Source organism: Poromitra crassiceps (genome assembly GCF_964638095.1).
Source record: "Poromitra crassiceps genome assembly, chromosome: 16".
In the NCBI taxonomy this organism is placed as follows: domain Eukaryota; kingdom Metazoa; phylum Chordata; class Actinopteri; order Beryciformes; family Melamphaidae; genus Poromitra; species Poromitra crassiceps.
In genome coordinates, this window is record NC_139645.1 from 9,061,324 (window position 1) to 9,082,433 (window position 21,110).

At 45.4% G+C, this 21,110-nt stretch overlaps 1 protein-coding gene across 1 annotated transcript in view; it reads left to right on the forward strand.

The window, feature by feature from the left end:
* Positions 1–6,006: 6,006 nt before the first annotated feature.
* luzp2 (leucine zipper protein 2) overlaps positions 6,007–21,110 on the forward strand; it is a gene marked incomplete at both ends in the record, with an annotated part of 263,283 nt that continues 248,179 nt past the window's right edge. Inside the window, one exon of the mRNA XM_083653074.1 lies at positions 6,007–6,068. Within this exon, the coding sequence (XP_083509200.1) occupies positions 6,007–6,068 (62 nt within the window). The remainder of the gene's footprint in view (positions 6,069–21,110) is intronic.

Sequence of the window (21,110 nt, forward strand, 5' to 3'; positions counted from 1 at the left end):
GTGCTTCGTTCTTTTGGAACACTGAAAACATTTTTCTTTTAGCCTATTTATCTCATTAACATAAATTATAATAATTACTTAGAAAAAAAGTCATTATTTGTGATGAAAATCATGGTTGTTGCTATGTTAGACCCCCACAGGTGTATGTGTGCATGGAGTCTCAGAATCTCCTCATGGGAGCTCAGCCCCCATCGGCCCCCACATAACTCCAACCCTGCATTTGTACCACACATTGTGTCATTTACCACACACATCTCATCCAAGACTGTTTTTCTCCCATCTCCATTCATCTGTAGTGTGTGTATGCTGGGAAGCTCGTCTAAACACCCCGGACATACGAATGCACATTTCCATACGGATGAGTGAAGGAACCGCGTGACAGGAGGAACTGGCTTAAAGGAACACTCCGCCTATTTTCAACCAGCTTTGTATCATTAGAACATCAGTAGTATATCAGAAAACTGTAAACGGTTTTGAAGTCTGTCATTTAATTTGACAGTTATTGAGTGTTAAAGTGTGGACCAGTGACATCACTGGTCCACACTAACTCAAATTAATAACTCATTAACTCAAATCAACTCTCAAACTGTAAACGGTTTTGAAGTCATTCATCTAGTTTGACAGTTATTGAGAGTTGATTTGAGTTAATGAGTTATTAATTTGAGTTAGTGTGGACCAGTGATGTCACTGGTCCACACTTTAACACTCAATAACTGTCAAATTAAATGATAGACTTAAAAACCGTTTACAGTTTTCTGATATACTACTGATGTTCTAATGATACAAAGCTGGTTGAAAATGGGCGGAGTGTTCCTTTAAGCTGCAGCTCTTTGCTGCCGGATTCTCTTTTGTTTCCTCACAAAATGTTGGATGGCAAAGTCGCTGTTGATGATGGAAATTTATGCAAGGAAGGGTTCTAGTATAAAACCCTGTGTAAACAGAATAGACCATGAAGATTGTACCTCTTGCTACTTGCCTTCATTATGCTGCAGGATATAAGAGGAAGGATGAGGGGCATGTTTGCAGAAAGCAGCCTTTAGTAAAAGTGGTAATGTTGCTGACAGGCCATTATTTTAGCCTGCTCAGAATCAGGAGAACTTGATTTACCCAGGGAAATGTTATGTACTGTATGGTGGCCCAGACGGCTCGAGCGAACCACATATCCAAACGCTTTGCGAAATTAGAAAACACAAACGCAAAAGTCACAAAATGAACGTAAAAAAACCCACAACACAAATACAAAAGCCACAACACAAATACAAAAGGCACAACACGAATGCAAAAAGTGTTTTGTGTGTTGTTTTGCAAAGCGTTTTGGAAATGCGGTTGGTTTGAGCCGTCTGGGCCTCCGTACAACCGTCGGTCAATATCACTGTCCTTGGATATGTTATTGCACACAGGTGGAAGTAATGCCTTGTGGGATGGCCTGCAGGTAAAGAAAAGGGATTGTGACCATGCCTGAACTGAGAACAAAAAGATGTGTGGGCTGGAAAAGTGGTTGAGTTACACTGTTTACTCGCTCAACAACCAATTCCTGCGTGCCCTTGAGCAAGGCACTTGACCCTCAGCGTTTACAGTGTATCCATCTGCTCAATGGCCAACAGTAGAGAGTGGTTGTATACTGTGACGCTCCACTGGCGAATGTGTTTGGATGTGTTGCTGAATAGGTGCTCGGCGCTCTGAAAACCTCTGCAAAGGCTAAAAAGGAAACATTCATGGTCACTCATGCAAGGCTCCACTCCTCGACTGTGTTATATACATGTACGGTCAGTTTGACTACTGTTGACAAAATGCACTTATTGTAAGTCACTTTGGACAAAAGCGTCTGCTAAATGACATACAGTCATTCTAATGGAACTAGAGTCGGCAGTGCCTGCTACTTTTACAACTGCAGTAGGAAAGGTCTGCATTTTCCTTGCTTTTAAACGATCCTCATAAAGCCCCCCCACCCCCCCACCCACCCACATATTACACAGAGAGCAATTAACATTCAAACATTCAACTAATGTAAGTGCCTACAATGTAGTGAATCAGCAGCTTACAACATCGCCACTGCTCAATGAATTCTCAAGTCTGAAGTCATCTTCCCCCCAAAGCCTGATTGTGCTGCTCACTGTACACGCATGCTCAATATTCACTCTATAGTCAAACACAGCAGGAATGAAAAGCAGAGATTTATTGATTTATTTTAATTTTTTTGGTCATAGCCACAAACGTAAATTTGCCAGAGTAAGATTTTCGTCACATCAACGTGTTGGATGTTTATGACTCTGACTTGTTTACAGTTACGTTGTAATTAAGAGATGATTTAAGCTAGTGTGCGAGAAGAGAACGCTTCATCTGCGTCACGGAGCTCCACGCCAGCTTTTTTTAAATGTCTCTCTCTCACTCCAACGTGCCCAAACGAAATGATGTGACTTGGTTGTTTGCATTGTGGAAAAGCAAGTGGAAATCCACATCATCTGTGGTGAATCTGTGTTTCTGGGAAAGAGAACTGGCTGAGTTGAGTGTAATGGACTCCCAGCACAAAAGCTCCAGTCTGAGTCTACGCTTTCTGCCAGCAGACTGACATGTAATTAAGGACGAATCCTTTTCTCTGAAAAGTGGGTAGTTTGATTGCTGGTGCCAACAGACACAGAACAATGGAATCTTTTCGGTTTCATTTTTAACAAACCCGCTATATGGATGCTAGAGGTGTGACACAATGCCATTATCTGTAACTGTATTGATTACGACTCTATAATATCTATGTGTGTATCAGACCTTATGATCAATATATAGTGTGGGGGACCAAAGGAGAGGCCTCCCCCAAATCTCTTAAATGCATTTGCCACAATTTTATGATGTTTATATATGAAAATTCACACATTTAGAACATAGTTTTGAGGACGACATTGACCATATACCTAATATGTAACGTTGAATTAACTGCATCGTTTCACCAATGAATCATACACAAGATACAGTTACCTACCTGTAGTGCCTTACTAAACTAGCTCTTTAGCGAGATGCTTAAACTTACTGTATATTTGCTCTATTAAATTGCATTATAGTTGACATTCCAATTTATCACCATGAGCATCTGTATCTTCACAGCTGCACACAGCATGCCTCTCCCTCTCCCTGCTGGACGGCTCTGCATGTTACCGCGGCCTCCCTGCTGGACGACAGACTCCGCAGGTCAGTCTTGATCCACACATAATCCAAAGTATGGGATGGGTTTGACAGCAGGCTCTCCCGCGTGCCTCTCTCTTGCTCTCTGACATTAGTGTGGTTAGCAACACTCAGTGTTTGCAGGGCAGCAGGTGCCAAAAACTATTTCCCACTGGGAGTGTAAGAGAGTTATGTTTGAAAAGCTCTGTTCACAATTTGCACTTCAAATCCTATAGTCTCTGTTGTTGTCCTGACTGTCACCACTAGAGACGGCTATCCAATCTATACTCAGTACCTGATGACAGCCAATCACAGGCTGATATGAGAGAATTAAACACATTGAATTGACATGATAAGCCCCTCCCTAATGCAGGACAGCAGGATTTCACTCTGGTTTTCTACCACTTCCCCCCGCCTTTAGAGGCTGCTGCTGATGCATTTTTGATTTCCAAAGTTTCACTGCTAGATTTGTGTCCCAAAGGGCAAAGAAGCACATCTTTATTTGAAGTTTAATTTCAGAAAGGTTTCATAGGTTAAATTTCCTCTCTTTTCTTTCAAAGTAGATGAGCATTCTGCCTCTTAAAAACAATGTCTAGCGTACACACACTGCAGTCCAACAAAAAGGTTTTTGTCTATGCAGAAGCCACACACACACACACCCACACACACACACACAAAAACTTCAGTCGTGTCTGATTTGAATCAAGCATTCAAATTTAGGCGTGATCAAAATTCAAATGAGGCAAAACATCCAAATTAAACGTTGTGACATTTAGGATTAGCGATGGGATTTATCTGAATAAATCTAGCATAATATCAACAATGTTAATTTTACGGTAATAATTCTTCATTACGATAAGAAGCTCAACAGGTCGGCTCACAGTCGTCCTGCAAACTATACGTTTTCTGCCTGATGTGACGCACGATTAAGACAGACGATGGTGGTCCATCGAGGACGCGCTCCCCGGTGACCAAGGCAAGCTGCGGTCCAGCAGACTCATTACAACTGGTCACCATGGCTTTCCATGCATGATCTTCTAATTAGACCAGATGAACGGGTGGAAGTCGTTCAGTACGGTGTGGGCTATACAAGGGGACAATAGACTCCAAAACTCTATTAAACATGTAATGGAAATCGTTTATCATGCCTACGGTGTGTGACCTCCACCTTGTTGTGTTGTGGACTGCTTAATACTGTGCCTGTGGTAGCACATAGCGTCGGAACACTTGCAACATCTTCACAGTCCTCTCTCATGTTGAAGAGCTGCGCCCGCTTTCCCGAGGTCACCCTCAAACTGTGTGTCGAGAGGGAATGAGGCTGGAGGTTAGATGTTCTCATTAGTGGATATTTATATTCTTCTATCACTGGACAATCAATGGCTAATCAGGCATTGGCCATTCGAGCCCGTACAGTGGAACGGGCCTGCCTCGCAAAGTCAGTGTCTTCTTTTAAATCACTTCTCCAGACGTTTTTATAGACTTGCTTTTAACTAATTGTTTTGTGTTGTCAATGTTGTGTTGTGCTGCTGAGTCCTATTTTCTCTTGGTCTGTGTTATATTAAAGTCCTATAGGACGAATCAGCGTGACGTCACTCCTTGCCACCCAGAAATGCGGAACCCCGCGGCAGTTAACTAGTATGAGTTGTGCCAAACAAACGTTAATATCTCAAAAGCTATACATCACATCGCGTATATTTTGACATTCTGAGTGAGAGCAGAATTAACTCAAGAGTTTGATGGATAATATATGCACGTCATGTTAAAGTTGTGTGAACTGTCACAGTTTTTTTAATGTAAACAGAGTCAGCCGGCTAGAGTCAGACACTCAAGCCTCGTGCCACTCGGGCTCCATAGGGTTCCATTGCCGTTGCCACCCACTGATGGTTTGTTTACCAAAATGCTGCTTGGCTGATCCCTCGTATAAGTAAAGTTTATTATTATTATTATTATTATATTATTATTATTATTGTGATTATTATTGTTGTTGTTGTTGTTGTTGTTGTTGTTGTTGTTGTTGTTGATGATGTTGTGGTTGTTGTTATCCAGGAGTTTGTGTTTGTGATTGAGAACTAAATATATTATCTTTACGACACTGGATTTCACTCATCCTGGACACAATTGGGATGCTAGTTGCTAAAATATGAGAATTCACAACTTCTTTCATAGCATTGTTTTCAACTTTCAATGAACTGCTAACGGGTGTCACACTAAAGTCCCCATAAAGGACTAAAGAGTGTTTACTTGCACCGTCGGCCATATCTGTCCATTTACTACTCCAGCTAACGGTTCTATTGTATCTCCATCTCACAGAGCGCAGGTAATAATAATAATAGGCAGATTGAAATGAACGGAGAGGAGAGGAGAGGAGCGTGTGTGTGTTGGAGCGAGCCCGACCCGGCACAGAACAATGGGCAAGAAAAACCCACTGGCTGGACCGGACCGGACCGGGGCGCTGACATCACATTGCCATCTCTGAATCACTCAGAACCACCCACATCTCCCTCTTGATCCGGCCCCTCCCCTCCCCTCCCCTCTCCTCCCCATTACCCAGTCGCTGTGTGTCCCTGTGTTATTTAAAGCCAGCGATCCTCCCTCTCCCTCTCCCTCTCTCTCCTCTCCCCTCTCTCGCCCCAGCCACTGTGTTGCATCTGTCTGCCTCGCCTGCTTGTGTGTCTGGGTGTGTGTGTGTGTGTGAGAGAGAGAGAGAGAGAGTGCGCTAAAACCCCCAGCAGCCAGCGGGAGAGCTAGAGAGAGAGAGAGGAGCGAGGCAGAGGCAGCAAAGCATCTGAGAGAGAGAGAGAGAGAGAGAGAGAGAGAAGGGAGCCAGCCAGGACCGAGGAGTGTGAGACAGCTATGAAATTCATCCAGGCTATTTGCTTGCTGCTTCTCTGTCCAGCTTTGAGTCTCAACACCAGGTAAGTCCTGCATAAGAACACGGGGACTGACACTGTCTGTGTCAGTCTCCACACTGCCTGCCTGCCTGCCTGCCTGCCAGAGACTTGAAACAGAAGGGACGGGGAGGTGCAATGCATACAAAGCCGGTCTTAGATTAGACTAATCTGAGGGGTCTGTTCAGTCCCGACAAATAGGTTGAGCCTGCTCATCTGGCACGGGGCTTTACGGTGCGCTAGTATGCATGTTTTGTTTTGTTGTTTTTTTCTTACGAGATTGAAAGAGTGATGTGAGGCGTGAAAAGGAGAAAAGCTTATCTGTTGAACTAGGCTATTCTCTGTCTCTCAGTTCTGGGCAGGCTGAGAGACACTTGTCCTTTTGTGGTGGTGGTTCAGTGAATGCAGCGCCTGCTGAATAGTGGGGGGGACATCGCTTGTCGGGGAGTTTTGCTGCTTACTGGTCGGGGAAGGGAGCAAGTTGAAGTCGGAGGAACTGGGGGGGGAAAAGGCTACTTGGGTTGCGGTGTCTTGAAAGAGAGCAGGTGTGCGTGCGTGCGTGCGCCTGTGTGTGTGTGTGTGTGTGTGTGTGTGTGTGCGCGCGCCTGTGTGTATGTGTGTTGGGGGGTTGGAATTGGAGGAAGAGTGATGGGCAAGAAAAGTGGAGAGGGAGTTTTGATTTTTTTTAAATGTAAGACAGTTTTATTTGCTGCCATCTTTGTTGTTTGCACTATGTATTTGTGTTATTATTGGTGCAGAGTGCATAAACAGGGGACAAAGACAGACATAAAGGGAGGAAAATATGACAAGAACTAGTTCATATCCAACAAGTTTGGATGATTAATTAAATCATCGATTAAAAAAAAAAAACCTTCTCAACCAGTGGCTTAATGAGTGGTGAGAGAAAAGCCAGTGCTTTGACCGATACCACGGAGACATCAGGCAGGAAGGATGCACACTTGCCATTTCCTCCTTTTCCTCACTGCTGATTTCATCCCCAGCTTGGTGAAGAAGTGCGACGCGCGCACAGGAAGAAAGATGCTTCTGAATCTGAACTCAGGCGGGCTTTGTTGTTGTTGTCCATGATGATAATATGAATAATAGAAAAACACATGTACCTGATGCAGTTGGGCGGTGAGATACCTACCGACCCCTGTCTGTAATGCACTCTGTGTGAATTACGGTACTGTTCTTTTTGCCGTCGGCGTTCCAGCTGCTCTAGAGACGAGTCAAGGTGATCACCTACATCCAGCATCCAGTATTTTGTCAATAGCATTGAGTGAGATGCTGATGATGTACGCCTCACATAACCAGGGGCTAGCGATGTACACTATTAACCTTTAGCATAGCAAATGAAGCACCTCACTCATACACCTTTTTTTAATGGCGCTAGATTTATAACACTCACATAAAGCACGTCTGTAGTTACATAAATAATAATCAGTGCGGCTTTAGAAACATTGGACCTTTGTGACCCCGGCAAAACACATAATTTGCGTTGCCTCTTTAAAGAGGCTGTGGTAAAATATGGATAGTGTTACACTTAAGAGTTGGTTTAGAGAATGTGTTTTCGTCTCTGCAGGTTGCTTTTCTAAATAGGTGACCTTTTCCGATGGTAATTGGAGGCGGGAGCGTCGCCGTGGTAATTGGGAAGGGCAGCGCAGATTGTATCTCTTGAGAGGGAATGTCATGAGAAGTAATTACTATAACACACAGATATCATCAGTGTTCTATCACATAGCATGCTGCCCATCCTCCACATGAAGGATGATGTGCTCGTAACAAGGCGCTTTGCAAAGAGCTTGTTTTCGCTTGTGGCGGTGGGTGTGACCGAACAAAGTTTCCTGCTCCCCTTGCTTTGACCTACTACATTTTGGATGGAAAATCTTTCACATTTGTTCAGCGTCGATGTATTTTTAAAATGTAAATGCACATAATATACTAGAGCTGCAACGATTCATCGATTAGTCGATCGACAGGAAATTAATCGACAACTATTTTGATAATCGATTAATCATTATGAGTACGATTTTAAGAGAAAAGGTCTAAATTATCTGATTCCAGCTTCTTAAATGTTTCTTTACTCCTCTATGACAGTAAACTGATATTATCTTTGAGTTGTGGACAAAACAAGACACTTGAGGGCGTCAATCTTGGGCTTTGGGAAACAATGATCGTCATTTGCTACCATTTTCTGACATTTTATAGACCCAAACAACTAATGAATTAATTGAGAAAATAATCGACAGATTAATCGATTACGAGAATAATCGTTAGATGCAGCCCTATAATACACTTGCTGGTCAGCAAAAAAAAGAGGAAAATATTTCACTTTCGGTCTGGTTTTCCAAACCTTATTTCACTTGACTAGATGGCGCGATAGACTACAAAACCCCCTTCACCTTTTTGTTGTTGTTATTCCGGGGGACAGGAGCCGGTATAAGGAGTAGCGTTTGTGACATTTTCTCCTTCCAGTGGCATTAGTGTAACGCTGAAGAGATCTGACTGTGTGTGGTGTATGTGTGTATGTGTGTATGTGTGTAGGTGTATGTGTGGACCAGGGGAATGACTTGTGATGTGTGTGGTGTATGTGTGTATGTGTGTAGGTGTATGTGTGGACCAGGGGAATGACTTGTGATGTGTGCGGTGTATGTGTGGACCAGGGGAATGACTTGTGATGTGTGTGGTGTATGTGTGGACCAGGGGAATGACTTGTGATGTGTGTGGTGTATGTGTGTATGTGTGGACCAGGGGAATGACTTGTGATGTGTGTGGTGTATGTGTGGACCAGGGGAATGACTTGTGATGTGTGCGGTGTATGTGTGGACCAGGGGAATGACTTGTGATGTGTGTAGGTGTATGTGTGGACCAGGGGAATTACTTGTGATGTGTGTAGGTGTATGTGTGGACCAGGGGAATGACTTGTGATGTGTGTAGGTGTATGTGTGGACCAGGGGAATGACTTGTGATGTGTGTAGGTGTATGTGTGGACCAGGGGAATGACTTGTGATGTGTGTGGTGTATGTGTGGACCAGGGGAATGACTTGTGATGTGTGTAGGTGTATGTGTGGACCAGGGGAATGACTTGTGATGTGTGTGGTGTATGTGTGTATGTGTGGACCAGGGGAATGACTTGTGATGTGTGTGGTGTATGTGTGGACCAGGGGAATGACTTGTGATGTGTGCGGTGTATGTGTGGACCAGGGGAATGACTTGTGATGTGTGTAGGTGTATGTGTGGACCAGGGGAATGACTTGTGATGTGTGTAGGTGTATGTGTGGACCAGGGGAATGACTTGTGATGTGTGTAGGTGTATGTGTGGACCAGGGGAATGACTTGTGATGTGTGTAGGTGTATGTGTGGACCAGGGGAATGACTTGTGATGTGTATGTGTGGACCAGGGGAATGACTTGTGATGTGTGTAGGTGTATGTGTGGACCAGGGGAATGACTTGTGATGTGTGCGGTGTATGTGTGGACCAGGGGAATGACTTGTGATGTGTGCGGTGTATGTGTGGACCAGGGGAATGACTTGTGATGTGTGTGGTGTATGTGTGGACCAGGGGAATGACTTGTGATGTGTGTGGTGTATGTGTGGACCAGGGGAATGACTTGTGATGTGTGCGGTGTATGTGTGGACCAGGGGAATGACTTGTGATGTGTGTGGTGTATGTGTGGACCAGGGGAATGACTTGTGATGTGTGCGGTGTATGTGTGGACCAGGGGAATGACTTGTGATGTGTGCGGTGTATGTGTGGACCAGGGGAATGACTTGTGATGTGTGCGGTGTATGTGTGGACCAGGGGAATGACTTGTGATGTGTGCGGTGTATGTGTGGACCAGGGGAATGACTTGTGATGTGGGCGGTGTATGTGTGGACCAGGGGAATGACTTGTGATGTGTGTGGTGTATGTGTGGACCAGGGGAATGACTTGTGATGTGTGCGGTGTATGTGTGGACCAGGGGAATGACTTGTGATGTGTGCGGTGTATGTGTGGACCAGGGGAATGACTTGTGACTAAAGCGTTGAGTCCTCACAGTGCTCAGCCATGCTAGCATGACACCAGTGGTGCATGAGAGAAATCCAGTTCATGCATTAGCTGCAACCTGGATCGTCTGACCTGATAGAGTCCCCCCAGGTAAAGAGAATTAATGGCCTAGGGACAAGTTCAATCTGCTGTGCATGATAGCGACACTTTGTGCAGGCTGTATTCTACGCCAAATCCAATGCTACTATAACCATAGCATTTTAAAGTGGGGATTTCAAAAGCTCTGACATTTACATTCAAATGCAACACATTTCACAAGATGCCCATTGTGCAAGGGATACGATAATAATTCATAACCGCGTCACAACAAACGTATCAGTATGCCAGAATAGTATTTCTTTAAATCTGACAATTTGTAAAATGGACTATTTTTGTGCCAATTCTTGGGGCTTGATTAAGAACGAGAAATGTACCCACGTCGGGCAGGAAAGCTTTAATTGTAATGAATTGATTGGCAGAGAGGAGGGTGGTGCAGGGCTTTTGCCATTGCAAAATCAATTGGTGCTTAGCCAGAACAAAGGCCTGCATTGACACCAGGCCTGTGGGATGTGACTGTCCAGCTCTGGAGCGAGGAGGTAACAGACATGGGATGTGACTGTCCAGCTCTGGGGCAGGGGGTGAGGAGGTAACAGACATGTGACTGTCCAGCTCTGGGGCAGGGGGTGAGGAGGTAACAGACATGTGACTGTCCAGCTCTGGGGCAGGGGGTGAGGAGGTAACAGACATGGGATGTGACTGTCCAGCTCTGGGGCAGGGGGCGAGGAGGCAACAGACATGGGATGTGACTGTCCAGCTCTGGGGCAGGGGGCGAGGAGGTAACAGACATGTGATGTGACTGTCCAGCTCTGGGGCAGGGGGCGAGGAGGTAACAGACATGGGATGTGACTGTCCAGCTCTGGGGCAGGGGGCGAGGAGGTAACAGACATGGGATGTGACTGTCCAGCTCTGGGGCAGGGGGCGACAGACATGGGATGTGACTGTCCAGCTCTGGGGCAGGGCGCAAGGAGGTAACAGACATGCGACTGTCCAGCTCTGGGGCAGGGGGCGAGGAGGTAACAGACATGCGACTGTCCAGCTCTGGGGCAGGGCGCAAGGAGGTAACAGACATGCGACTGTCCAGCTCTGGGGCAGGGGGCGAGGAGGTAACAGACATGCGACTGTCCAGCTCTGGGGCAGGGGGCGAGGAGGTAACAGACATGTGACTGTCCAGCTCTGGGGCAGGGGGCGAGGAGGTAACAGACATGTGACTGTCCAGCTCTGGGGCAGGGGGTGAGGAGGTAACAGACATGTGACTGTTCAGCTCTGGGGCAGGGGGCGAAGTGGCAACAGACATGTGACTGTCCAGCTCTGGGGCAGGGGGTGAGGAGGCAACAGACATGTGACTGTCCAGCTCTGGGGCAGGGCGCAACAGACATGTGACTGTCCAGCTCTGGGGCAGGGGGTGAGGAGGCAACAGACATGGGATGTGACTGTCCAGCTCTGGGGCAGGGGGTGAGGAGGTAACAGACATGTGACTGTCCAGCTCTGGGACAGGTGGTGAGGAGGTAACAGACATGTGACTGTCCAGCTCTGGGGCAGGGGGCGAGGAGGCAACAGACTTAGACTGCTCCTCTACATGTGGCTTGTTTTTTCTCTCTCCACAGATCAAACAGCTCCACCTTTTCACACTTTCAAATATTCCCTTTCAGACGATGTCTTGGAATTTCTTTGACACATTTTCTTGACACGATGTTTGATGTCGCTTACCTCGGCAGACTCTTCTTGGAAACAGCGATGCCTGGTGGGATCTCCGCATCATCAAATATTTAAGCGTATTTTGGACGGCAATTAAAATGAGTAGAAAGAGCCTCGGGTGATATGTTGACGTTTGCAGGCAGGCAGGCAGCTGCGTTGCTTAATATCGTCACATCTGCCTGTTAATATGAGCATATTGTAAACGAAATTGAGTCTAACGTTACATCGGGTCAGATGTTGAAAGGAAGGTAGTTTATGGGATGTGGTAATTAATGACGGAGCTAAGCTATAACAGTTATAAATGATACATGATATTAACGACGCAGGTCATCGCTCTGAAATGTGATGGTTAATTCAGTGAGGGTGTTGTCCTTGTCTGCATGACAATAACAGATCAAACCCAAACTGATATCATAATTTGCATTAAAATGATTAAATGAACCGGCTATTAGGGTTGGGCACAGTTCACATTTGATTTGGTACCGGTACGTTACGGTGCCTATTTTCTGTAATCTCTGTGTAATAACAAAAATGGAATTTCAGTTGAAAATCCAAGTCCAAACTTCTCAATTTCAAACATTCTTTATTTAACATTGTTATTTATTTAGAACATTTTACATGCCACACAAAATAACCGCCCTCTCTACCTCCCTCTCCCCTCCCTACAACCTCCAGCCTGTCAGTGTCTTGGCACCACTGGGGCGTAGCGTGAGGAAGCACATATGGAACACATCTGGCGGGGTAACATCCTCTGCTCCAGGGTGAAGCGTTAACCTCTGTGGCTCTCACCCGTGACATGATGGCGGGTTGAGAGTGGGACAGGGTTACCTGTCAGTGTAAACAACATGACTCACTAGCTGAAGATAATGATAACGCTAGTAAAAAATGCTAAACTAACGTGAGCCAAGACATTGACAAAAGCCCAGTTATCTCCAACAACAACTTATCCAACCGGATAGATCACCTTCGATTATCAGCGGTGACGACGGCTTGAACTGCTCCATGTCAACGTTAGCTCGCAATGCTAATGTTGTGCTAGCTGGTCACGTCATGACATATGACTCCGAGTGCAGGGTGGTCACTTAACTCTAAACACTGCTAATATAATTGACGTACAACTGTGGATTTACTGAGCCAGGCATGAACACACACACTATAGGCCTGAGTAATCGAATCCCGAGCATTACTCCAACAGTCCAACATAACAGAGCACCAAGTGCTCGATCAAATCCGCCATAGTCGCTAGTTCTAGCTATGGATTTACTTGCAGTCTGTGACAACAAGCCTCACGTGCGGTGCACGCTGTGTTTTTTCATGCATTTCTCTCATGATCAGCACTGATCACGGGTCTTCTCAGAGCCACTCGGGTATTACACATAATGATATAAACAGACCCATGACCCGTGGTGATGATAGAATATAGGAGCCGACATGGACACAATTGACCATAATAAAATGTGGACCAGACCCCGTACGGGTCTCGGGTCGGGTCCTCGGGTCCAAGTAGACCCGTGAGAGGAGACCTCTACCGGAGACTCCAGCTCTGAGATCTGCTCCACCACATCGGAACGCATCCCGGCCTGCGACTGATCCTGTCTCCCCCCCCCCCCCAAACCTACACACACACACACACACACACACACACACACACACATCTTTCTCCCCCAGATTTGTGATCTCCCCACTGTTTGTGATGGATCATCGGTAGATCATGAAAGTGCACACATCCTCGTTGTTTCAGCTGGCGTGCGGCTGAAGTGCCTCTCTCGCTCTCCTCTCTCTCCTATCTCTCTCTCCTCTCTCTCTCTTCTCTCTCTCTCTCCTATCTCTCTCTCCTCTCTCTCTCTTCTCTCTCCTATCTCTCTCTCTCCTATCTCTCCTCTCGGTCTTCTCTCTCTCCCCTCTCTCTCTCCTCTCTCTTCTCTCTCTCTCTCCTCTCTCTCTCTTTCCTCTCCTCTCTCTCCCTCTCTCTCCTCTCTCTTCTCTCTCTCTCTCTCTCCCCTCCTCTCTCTCTCCTCTCTCTCTCCCCTCTCTCTCCTATCTCTTCTCTCTCTCTCCTATTTCTCTCCCCTCCTCTCTCTCTCTTTCCTCTCTCTCCCCTCTCCCTCTCTCCTCTCTCTCTCTTTCCACTCTCTTCTCTCTTCTCTCTCTCTCTCTCTCTCTTCTCTCTCCTCTCTCTTCTCTCTTCTCTGCTCTATCTCTCTCTCCTCTCTCCTCTCTCTCGGGCAGCACCAGTGCCAGTGGGCAGCACATTTCTTTGTGTTTGTGCTCTCTGCAGGCTGCAGCTGTGGCTGTGGAGACTATGAAGATGCTGTAGCAGCCTATTATTTTTCCGACCGTGACCATTACGCACCACCGTCCAAACGCACACTTGATAAATGATGTGTTCACTGAACACTCGCGTGTAGTAGAACTACACTTGCTATGTATGTACGTGCACGCCATTCATGCGCATGCATGTTAATGAGCAGGGCATGTCAAGTTTGTACGAGCCCTCGCACCCCCCCCCTGCGACAGCCCTGGGTGCACCCCCCCCCTGCGACAGCCCTGGGTGCACCCCCCCCCCCCCCTGCGACAGCCCTGGGTGCGTTCAAGACAAGTCAGAGCTTGTTTTTTCCACATTCCGCGTTAATTGTCATGAACGCAATCTCTTGAGTTGACAGAGTAACGAGATTTGAACATGTCTCTCTCTTTCTCTCTACTCTCTCACCCAGATGCTCTCCACCCAAAATTTGGTACGATTGATTTTACGTGAATCGTTATACTCGATATTACCGATGTAATTTGGTCGGTACTCTTAAAAGTAACGAGTTCGGTACCCAACCCTACTGGCTATCCTCTCTGAAGACGGATAAGGTATGGCATGGGTATTTTCATATATAATCTTTGAAAAGGATTAGTTCATGTCATCAATTATATATTCAGTATTATTGTCTTATTTCAAAGGGTATAACTATTTTGGGAACAACTCATTTTGTAACCGTTTTTCTTCTTCGGTGTGTGTGCCGTTATCGAAGCAGGCTACTGCAGAAACGTATTCAACAACAACAACCTTTGTCATGCAAAATGACAACAACGAGTTGCCTTCTCTGTCTCGATCTATAACACGTTTACTGAGCAGAAAACATTCCACAGATAATGACTTGGATCCAATCCATACTTTGTTATAGGTGGCAATCAATTGCTTAAATCAAGTAATTGTGTGCCAAAGGAGAGAAACTCTGCATGATATCTCATGGAAAAACCAGCGCGAGTGATGGAACTCAGGATATTTTGTTTTGCACTTGAACATCTCTGGATTTTGTGTGTGTTGGGGGGGGGGGTTCTTTAGATCTATAGATCTGTTCTCAAAACAGATCTACAGTAGTGGTACAAACACTGTCTGACACATTGGGAAAGTGAGAATTGACTCGAGGTCAAGTGTGGCACAGATGGGGAATTAGACCTCACTGTTGACCAATAGGGATATGGTAATGCAGATCTATACATTGATGGACTGCAAATGTTTAGCGGGGGGATATAATGCTGGAAGCAGTCCACCTCCTCTCCTCAGCATTGTTTAGCACTCGGGTGATGAAAGGGCATCCATTTTGAACAAATACTGCTTAGCTAAGTCAATGTGGAGTGCAGTGCTTGCTTGTATTTTGGTTTCCTTCGAATGGGGCTGGGCTGCGTTGCCAGTTAAGTTGTCTGGATTGTTATTGAGCGAGAGGTCCATCATTATCTAAATTAAGTGGGGGCTTAATAGATATTGCGAGACTTTGCAGAAGTCGGGGTACGTCTGAGTTGACAGTCCCACGTGTAAACACAATCAGGCTTTCTGCAAAGCTGCAGTTTGTGGGGAGCGGTTGCATGTAGCTGACGGGTGCAATTCCCGCGATGGGGATCTGTTTAATTATTTTGTAATGAAAACGTTGCGGTGACTTTTAATCAGCAGCGATGATCTGTCTCGTGATGTGTCCCATCATGCAACAGGACTATAGAGGTGAGTGTGAAAAAGGCTTTGATCTGTGTAAAGGTAAGCGTATTCATACCGTATCACCGTACCGTATTCGTACCGAAACCATACTGAACGGTGCAGTATCGAATCTAGATTTGATGAAAAAAAAAATATGTTCCCACACGGACATATTAAGGGGTTGGTACCTGTATCAGTTCTTTTTGGTCTGCACTAAAAATTATATTTTGTCAGACTGCGACTGACTGGCACCCCAGCTTAACCACCAGCGACCGCTACATCAAAATTGTTAATTAAAAATATATATAATCTGTTGATGTTTACAAAAGTTCCTAATAAACAACAGGCAAATTTATGTTTTGGCATTTTTCCCCCTTATGGTACCGAAAATGAACGAACCGTGACTTCAAAATCGAGGTACGTAACGAACCGTGATTGTTGTGTACCGTTACACGCCTACTTGAATCTAATTCCCCTCCACACTATTTTCTATAGTGTAAAATCACATTTGATGGTATATAATTTAAATCTATACCATCAAATGGCATCTTCTGCACAGACATGATATGACCTTTAGGGGCGGGGTTTGTAGATGAGGGGAGAATGACACTTGTGTCGCTCGCTAACCGTCCTCGGCACAAATCACACTGAATATGATAATTGAAATTGGAAGGACGCAGCATAATGGCCGCACCATGGCAACCACATTGGCCACATGACAGTAATGAAGTGGGCTACAATAAACACAAGGTTGGGTGGCTCCTACAAATGAGACGGTAATTAAAAGGAACCAGGAAGTGAGCTGGAGGAAGAAGAGCCCAGATGTTTAATATTCAAGGCCACATTTCGGCTGCTCGCTGCTATTCCTGTCACAAGACGTGTGGAACGACAGCTAGTGTTTATTCTCCGAACACAGGAAGCCGGACTCATATTTGCTTGTTACCCCGCTTCCTGGAACAGGATGTTTCATTGTTGTGTAGCATCAGCCTTCCATGTGCTATACAGTCGCTGGGATGATATTCACCTGCTCAGGTGGCATAGACTTTGGATGGGAAGGATGGAGAACCGATTGGGTTGATATGGACGATGGCATGATCAGAGATTAATGTGTAGTATTACCAAGCAAATGGCATTTTTAGGGTAAAAGAAAGTAACCCCCTCCCCACAAAAAAAGAAAAGAAAAAAGTAACAGTCAAACCTATGCAGCGTGACTGATAGGCCTCTTATCTGACCTGTCACTTTGGCTTTAAAAGACGGAACAGAGTTATCGATCCCAGCTGATGAGGTTCGAATCTCTTTTGACATTATTGTAGGCTAACAACAAACGGCTAATTCCATTTCCATTTTCTGCGATAAGTTCTTGCTTGCTTTGCTGCTTTGTTTGTCAGAGTCATCCCACAGCAGGTAATGTCGCACTGCGATTGCAGCTGACAGGAGATGAACTGCACCTCAACACAGAACACACAGTGTTGTTAGACTATCTGTGTACCACAAATATATGCACGAAGAAAGAGGGAATCATTGCTGGAAAGTATTATACAAGAAGCAAAAGGCTGAGAAACACTGGTCGAATAGAATGCTGCAGACTCACTACAGTATGCCTATTCAAATAATCTTGAATCTAGAATATATATACAGTATATATATATATATATATATATATATTTGCATTTTTACAAATATCATCTGTCTGAAGTTGTGTCAGCAAAAAAAGAAAAAAAGTTGCTTTCTCAGTATATGTGCACCTTTGCAAGTTGATGCCAATATGTGTACATTGTACAAGTCCCCTACATTTCTACTGTCATATTGCTATACTGGATAACCTATCATCAAATAGGATGGCATTAAAGCTATATCAGTTGTATGGGTCATATCATAAGAAATAACATCAATTATGTATTGGCAGGTAATACATTCAGGCGGTGTCTCGTCGTCATAGACGTGTGTTCAATGGATAAGCATGGGGGAAATCCTCCCGTTCTTCCAATGCAGCAGTGTTAGCATTTAGCTGCTAGGCCAGCCCAGGCAGACAGGATCGGGGGTTCAACCCCCGCAGTGAACGTACATCTGACTTCTCCGTACCTGTTCTTGAATCCCCAATCCTGTAGAGTAGAGCTGCAGCAGCTTCTGCTGGGGAGTCAGGTCATTGAGTTGAGTTATATTATTGGGTTTCCCCCATCATCCTACAGACACAACACTCCCCGAAGTAACGTTTTGTGGGCGTTCCCACACAGACCGACTGTATCTATAGCAATTGAATTGACCCTTCGCTCAATGGGACATGCCGTCATGGCACACATAGCTGACGGTAGAGATGAGTCTTTACTCTTCAGTAGGACTCAGTCCTTGTTCACACCATACGCCGAAGCTACGCTGAAGCCACGCTGAAGCTACGCAGTGCTATGGCAGTTTCATTTTGGCATCCTTGTTAACTCATTCACCGCCAAAGACGTCTTATCAGAAATAGCCATCCACGCCAAAGACGTGTTTGACGTGTTTTTGTTTTTATGAGTGCAGCGCGTAGTTGAAACACTTACCCAGCCTCTGACATGTCATCTGGTCCCTATCCTCAAAGGGTAGCCGACAGCACGTTATCAAACACATACCGCAGCTGTTGTTTGAAACGAGGAAGGAGGAAAAGAGGAAAAACAGAGAAACGCGCTTCCTTGTACAGAGGAAAAAACGCCATTGAAACGCCTCTCGGCGCGCTGCACTGCTGCCTTGCTGCAGGCCGTGCAGGGCGAACCTGGATTGCCTAGTCAAACCCGTGACGAACATGATCGATCCGGTTCCAGCAGCGCCTGGTCCCAAAGCCAAGCCGCGGACCCGTTCCTGTGTCGTGTGACTCGTGTCGCAGCATTCGTCCCACTCCCAGCCCGAACGAGAGGAGGAAAACGAGCAGCAGAGGAGGCAAAACGCTGATGGGGAAGGAGGGGGAAGGAGGTGCGATCTAGCTGCAGGCAGCTGTGGACAGAACTCTCTCTCTCTCTGTGTGTGTGTGTGTGTGTGTGTGTGTGTGTGTGTGTGTGTGTGTCTGTGTCTGTGTGTCTGTCTGTCTGTCTGTCTGTCTGTGTGTCTGTCTGTACACTCACTCACACTGAGCAAACTGTATTGTTGAATGTAAAAAAAGCACTTCATATATATATATATATATATATTTTTTTTTGTCATTTGTGTCATAATGAATAATATTTACATGTCTGATGTCAATACAGTTCAAAATAAAAGAATTGAGAGCGAGTTCTGCATGATATTGTGTGCTGTACATAAATGCCATTTTCTGCAATTTCTTTTCTCAGAGAGACATTTTGGGTGAAAACAGGGTGTATATAAATGGCTATAAGTAGAGTACAGAACATGCTAAAAGCTCACTTTTTTTTTCCTGGTGAACCCAGAGACGTACATCTTCATTTTGAGGTATTGCAAATCACTCTGGTGCTAATAGATAATTTACTGTGGGTCTTGAAAGATGACCAACAATTATGAAAATCTTTGGCCTGTGCTAAATATTGGCAGTCCTAAACTGGCGGTGAATGAGTTAACAGGCGAGACCGTTCACACCAGCCGCACTGAAGCCACGCTGAAGCTACGCTGCAGCGATAGTTTCAGCTTCTGTTCTATTTCTCAAGCGTGCAGCGGCGCACTGCACCCGAGCTGCCAGGCATGAAGTCAATGCAAGTTGTGAGCAGAGGGGAGGGCAGCAGCGCTGAGGAAAAGAGAGTGCTTCTGTGTGAGCGGTTTAGCGTGGCACTCAGCTTCTGTTAAGAGCTGCTTCTGAATAGTGCCTGGTGTGAACCAAGGGTCACTGGAATATATAATCCCAAGAATTTTATTTGTTTAATTTCAAAATAGTGCTGACTTCATAATCTTGCTTAACTGCAGCAGCAAGCTTGTTATCTTTGCCTGCTAGCTGATCAGCAGGTTGCTATCTAAAGTACACATTTCACAGTATAGCTGCAGTTTTTGTTTTTAGTTTTTTTGCTCTTTGTTTCTGTTCTTTTTTGGGGACAGGATTGCGATCGATACAGAACTTTTCAATTTTCACTCTGGTTGTTTAGGCGTTTCCTCGAATCACATTGATTTATGTCAGTCATTCATCACTGATCTTATTTCAGCTTCTAACCCATTTCTTATTACAGTGGCAGCAATCTTCAGTTGGTGTTCCCAGCTGAAGGCCTTTCGCCTGCCAGCCGGCTGCCGTACCAAAGAACTGAACTTTCTTACACACCATACTGGACATAATGCTTTAGAGAAACTAATGATACGGTTTTATTATATTAACCTAAGTTTCTGCTAAATTGGTTTAAGTTATACTAAGTTAAGTTTAAGTATACTAGGAATATCCTAGGAGTATCCTAGGGTGGAGACTCTGGAGACGATGCACCACTTGTCCTCTGATTACATCAGTGAGTGTGTTTACATGCACACATTGGGGGGTTAGATCACCATATGATTCCCGAGCGCGGCGCTGCTGCCGCTCACCGCTCCCCCAGGGGATGGGTCAAATGCGGAGAACAAATTTCGCACACTCAGGTGTGTGACAATCAGTGGGACTTTACCTTTACCTTTACACAATAAACGGATAACTGAGAGTAATCAGGTCACTGGCAATAATCTGATATCTGCGTTTACCTGCACTTAGTAAATAGCGGGAACTGACCTCAAAGTGCGTGAGTGGACATTGACGGCAATGAATAAACCTGATGACTCGGCAGTACTGTTTACATGACACTTAAATAATCAGGTAACTCTAGGAATCCACTAATAAACAGGGGCCAGTTGCACCAACTGGTCTTACACTGGTCTTAAGCTAAGTTGGTCGTAACTTTACGACCTAATAGCTACGCCGGTTGCACCAAGACGGCTTAAGCCTTCTTTTCACTACGCCCAGGCGTAACTCCTACGCCTGGTCAGGAGGAGGCGTAGAGCCTGCCTGTCTCCGCGGAGACCTTTTTGAGTCTTTACCGTCATCGTCGTAACACAGCCAGTTCTCCGTCTTTGAAGCACGATGTTAGATTATAACTAACTAGTTGTGTGGCTTAGCCTTCCCAAATGTTGCCGTTAATTTTTTAGAATTTAATACATAGAATTGGGAACGTTACATTCAATTTCATTCAGACTGTCTGTCTGGCTCAATCACCGCCATTTTCCCCCCGGAGCGAGGGAGGGTGGGAGGAGGGAGGGTGTAGTGATGCACATACAGTAGTGGCTGAGAGAGCGTAGTGGCACAGTTACGCTCCAAGCAGGTCGCGAGGCACATTTTTGCAACATCATCCAATCAGGGGGCATTCCCTGGCAATTCACATGGACGCGCATTGCTACGACCAGC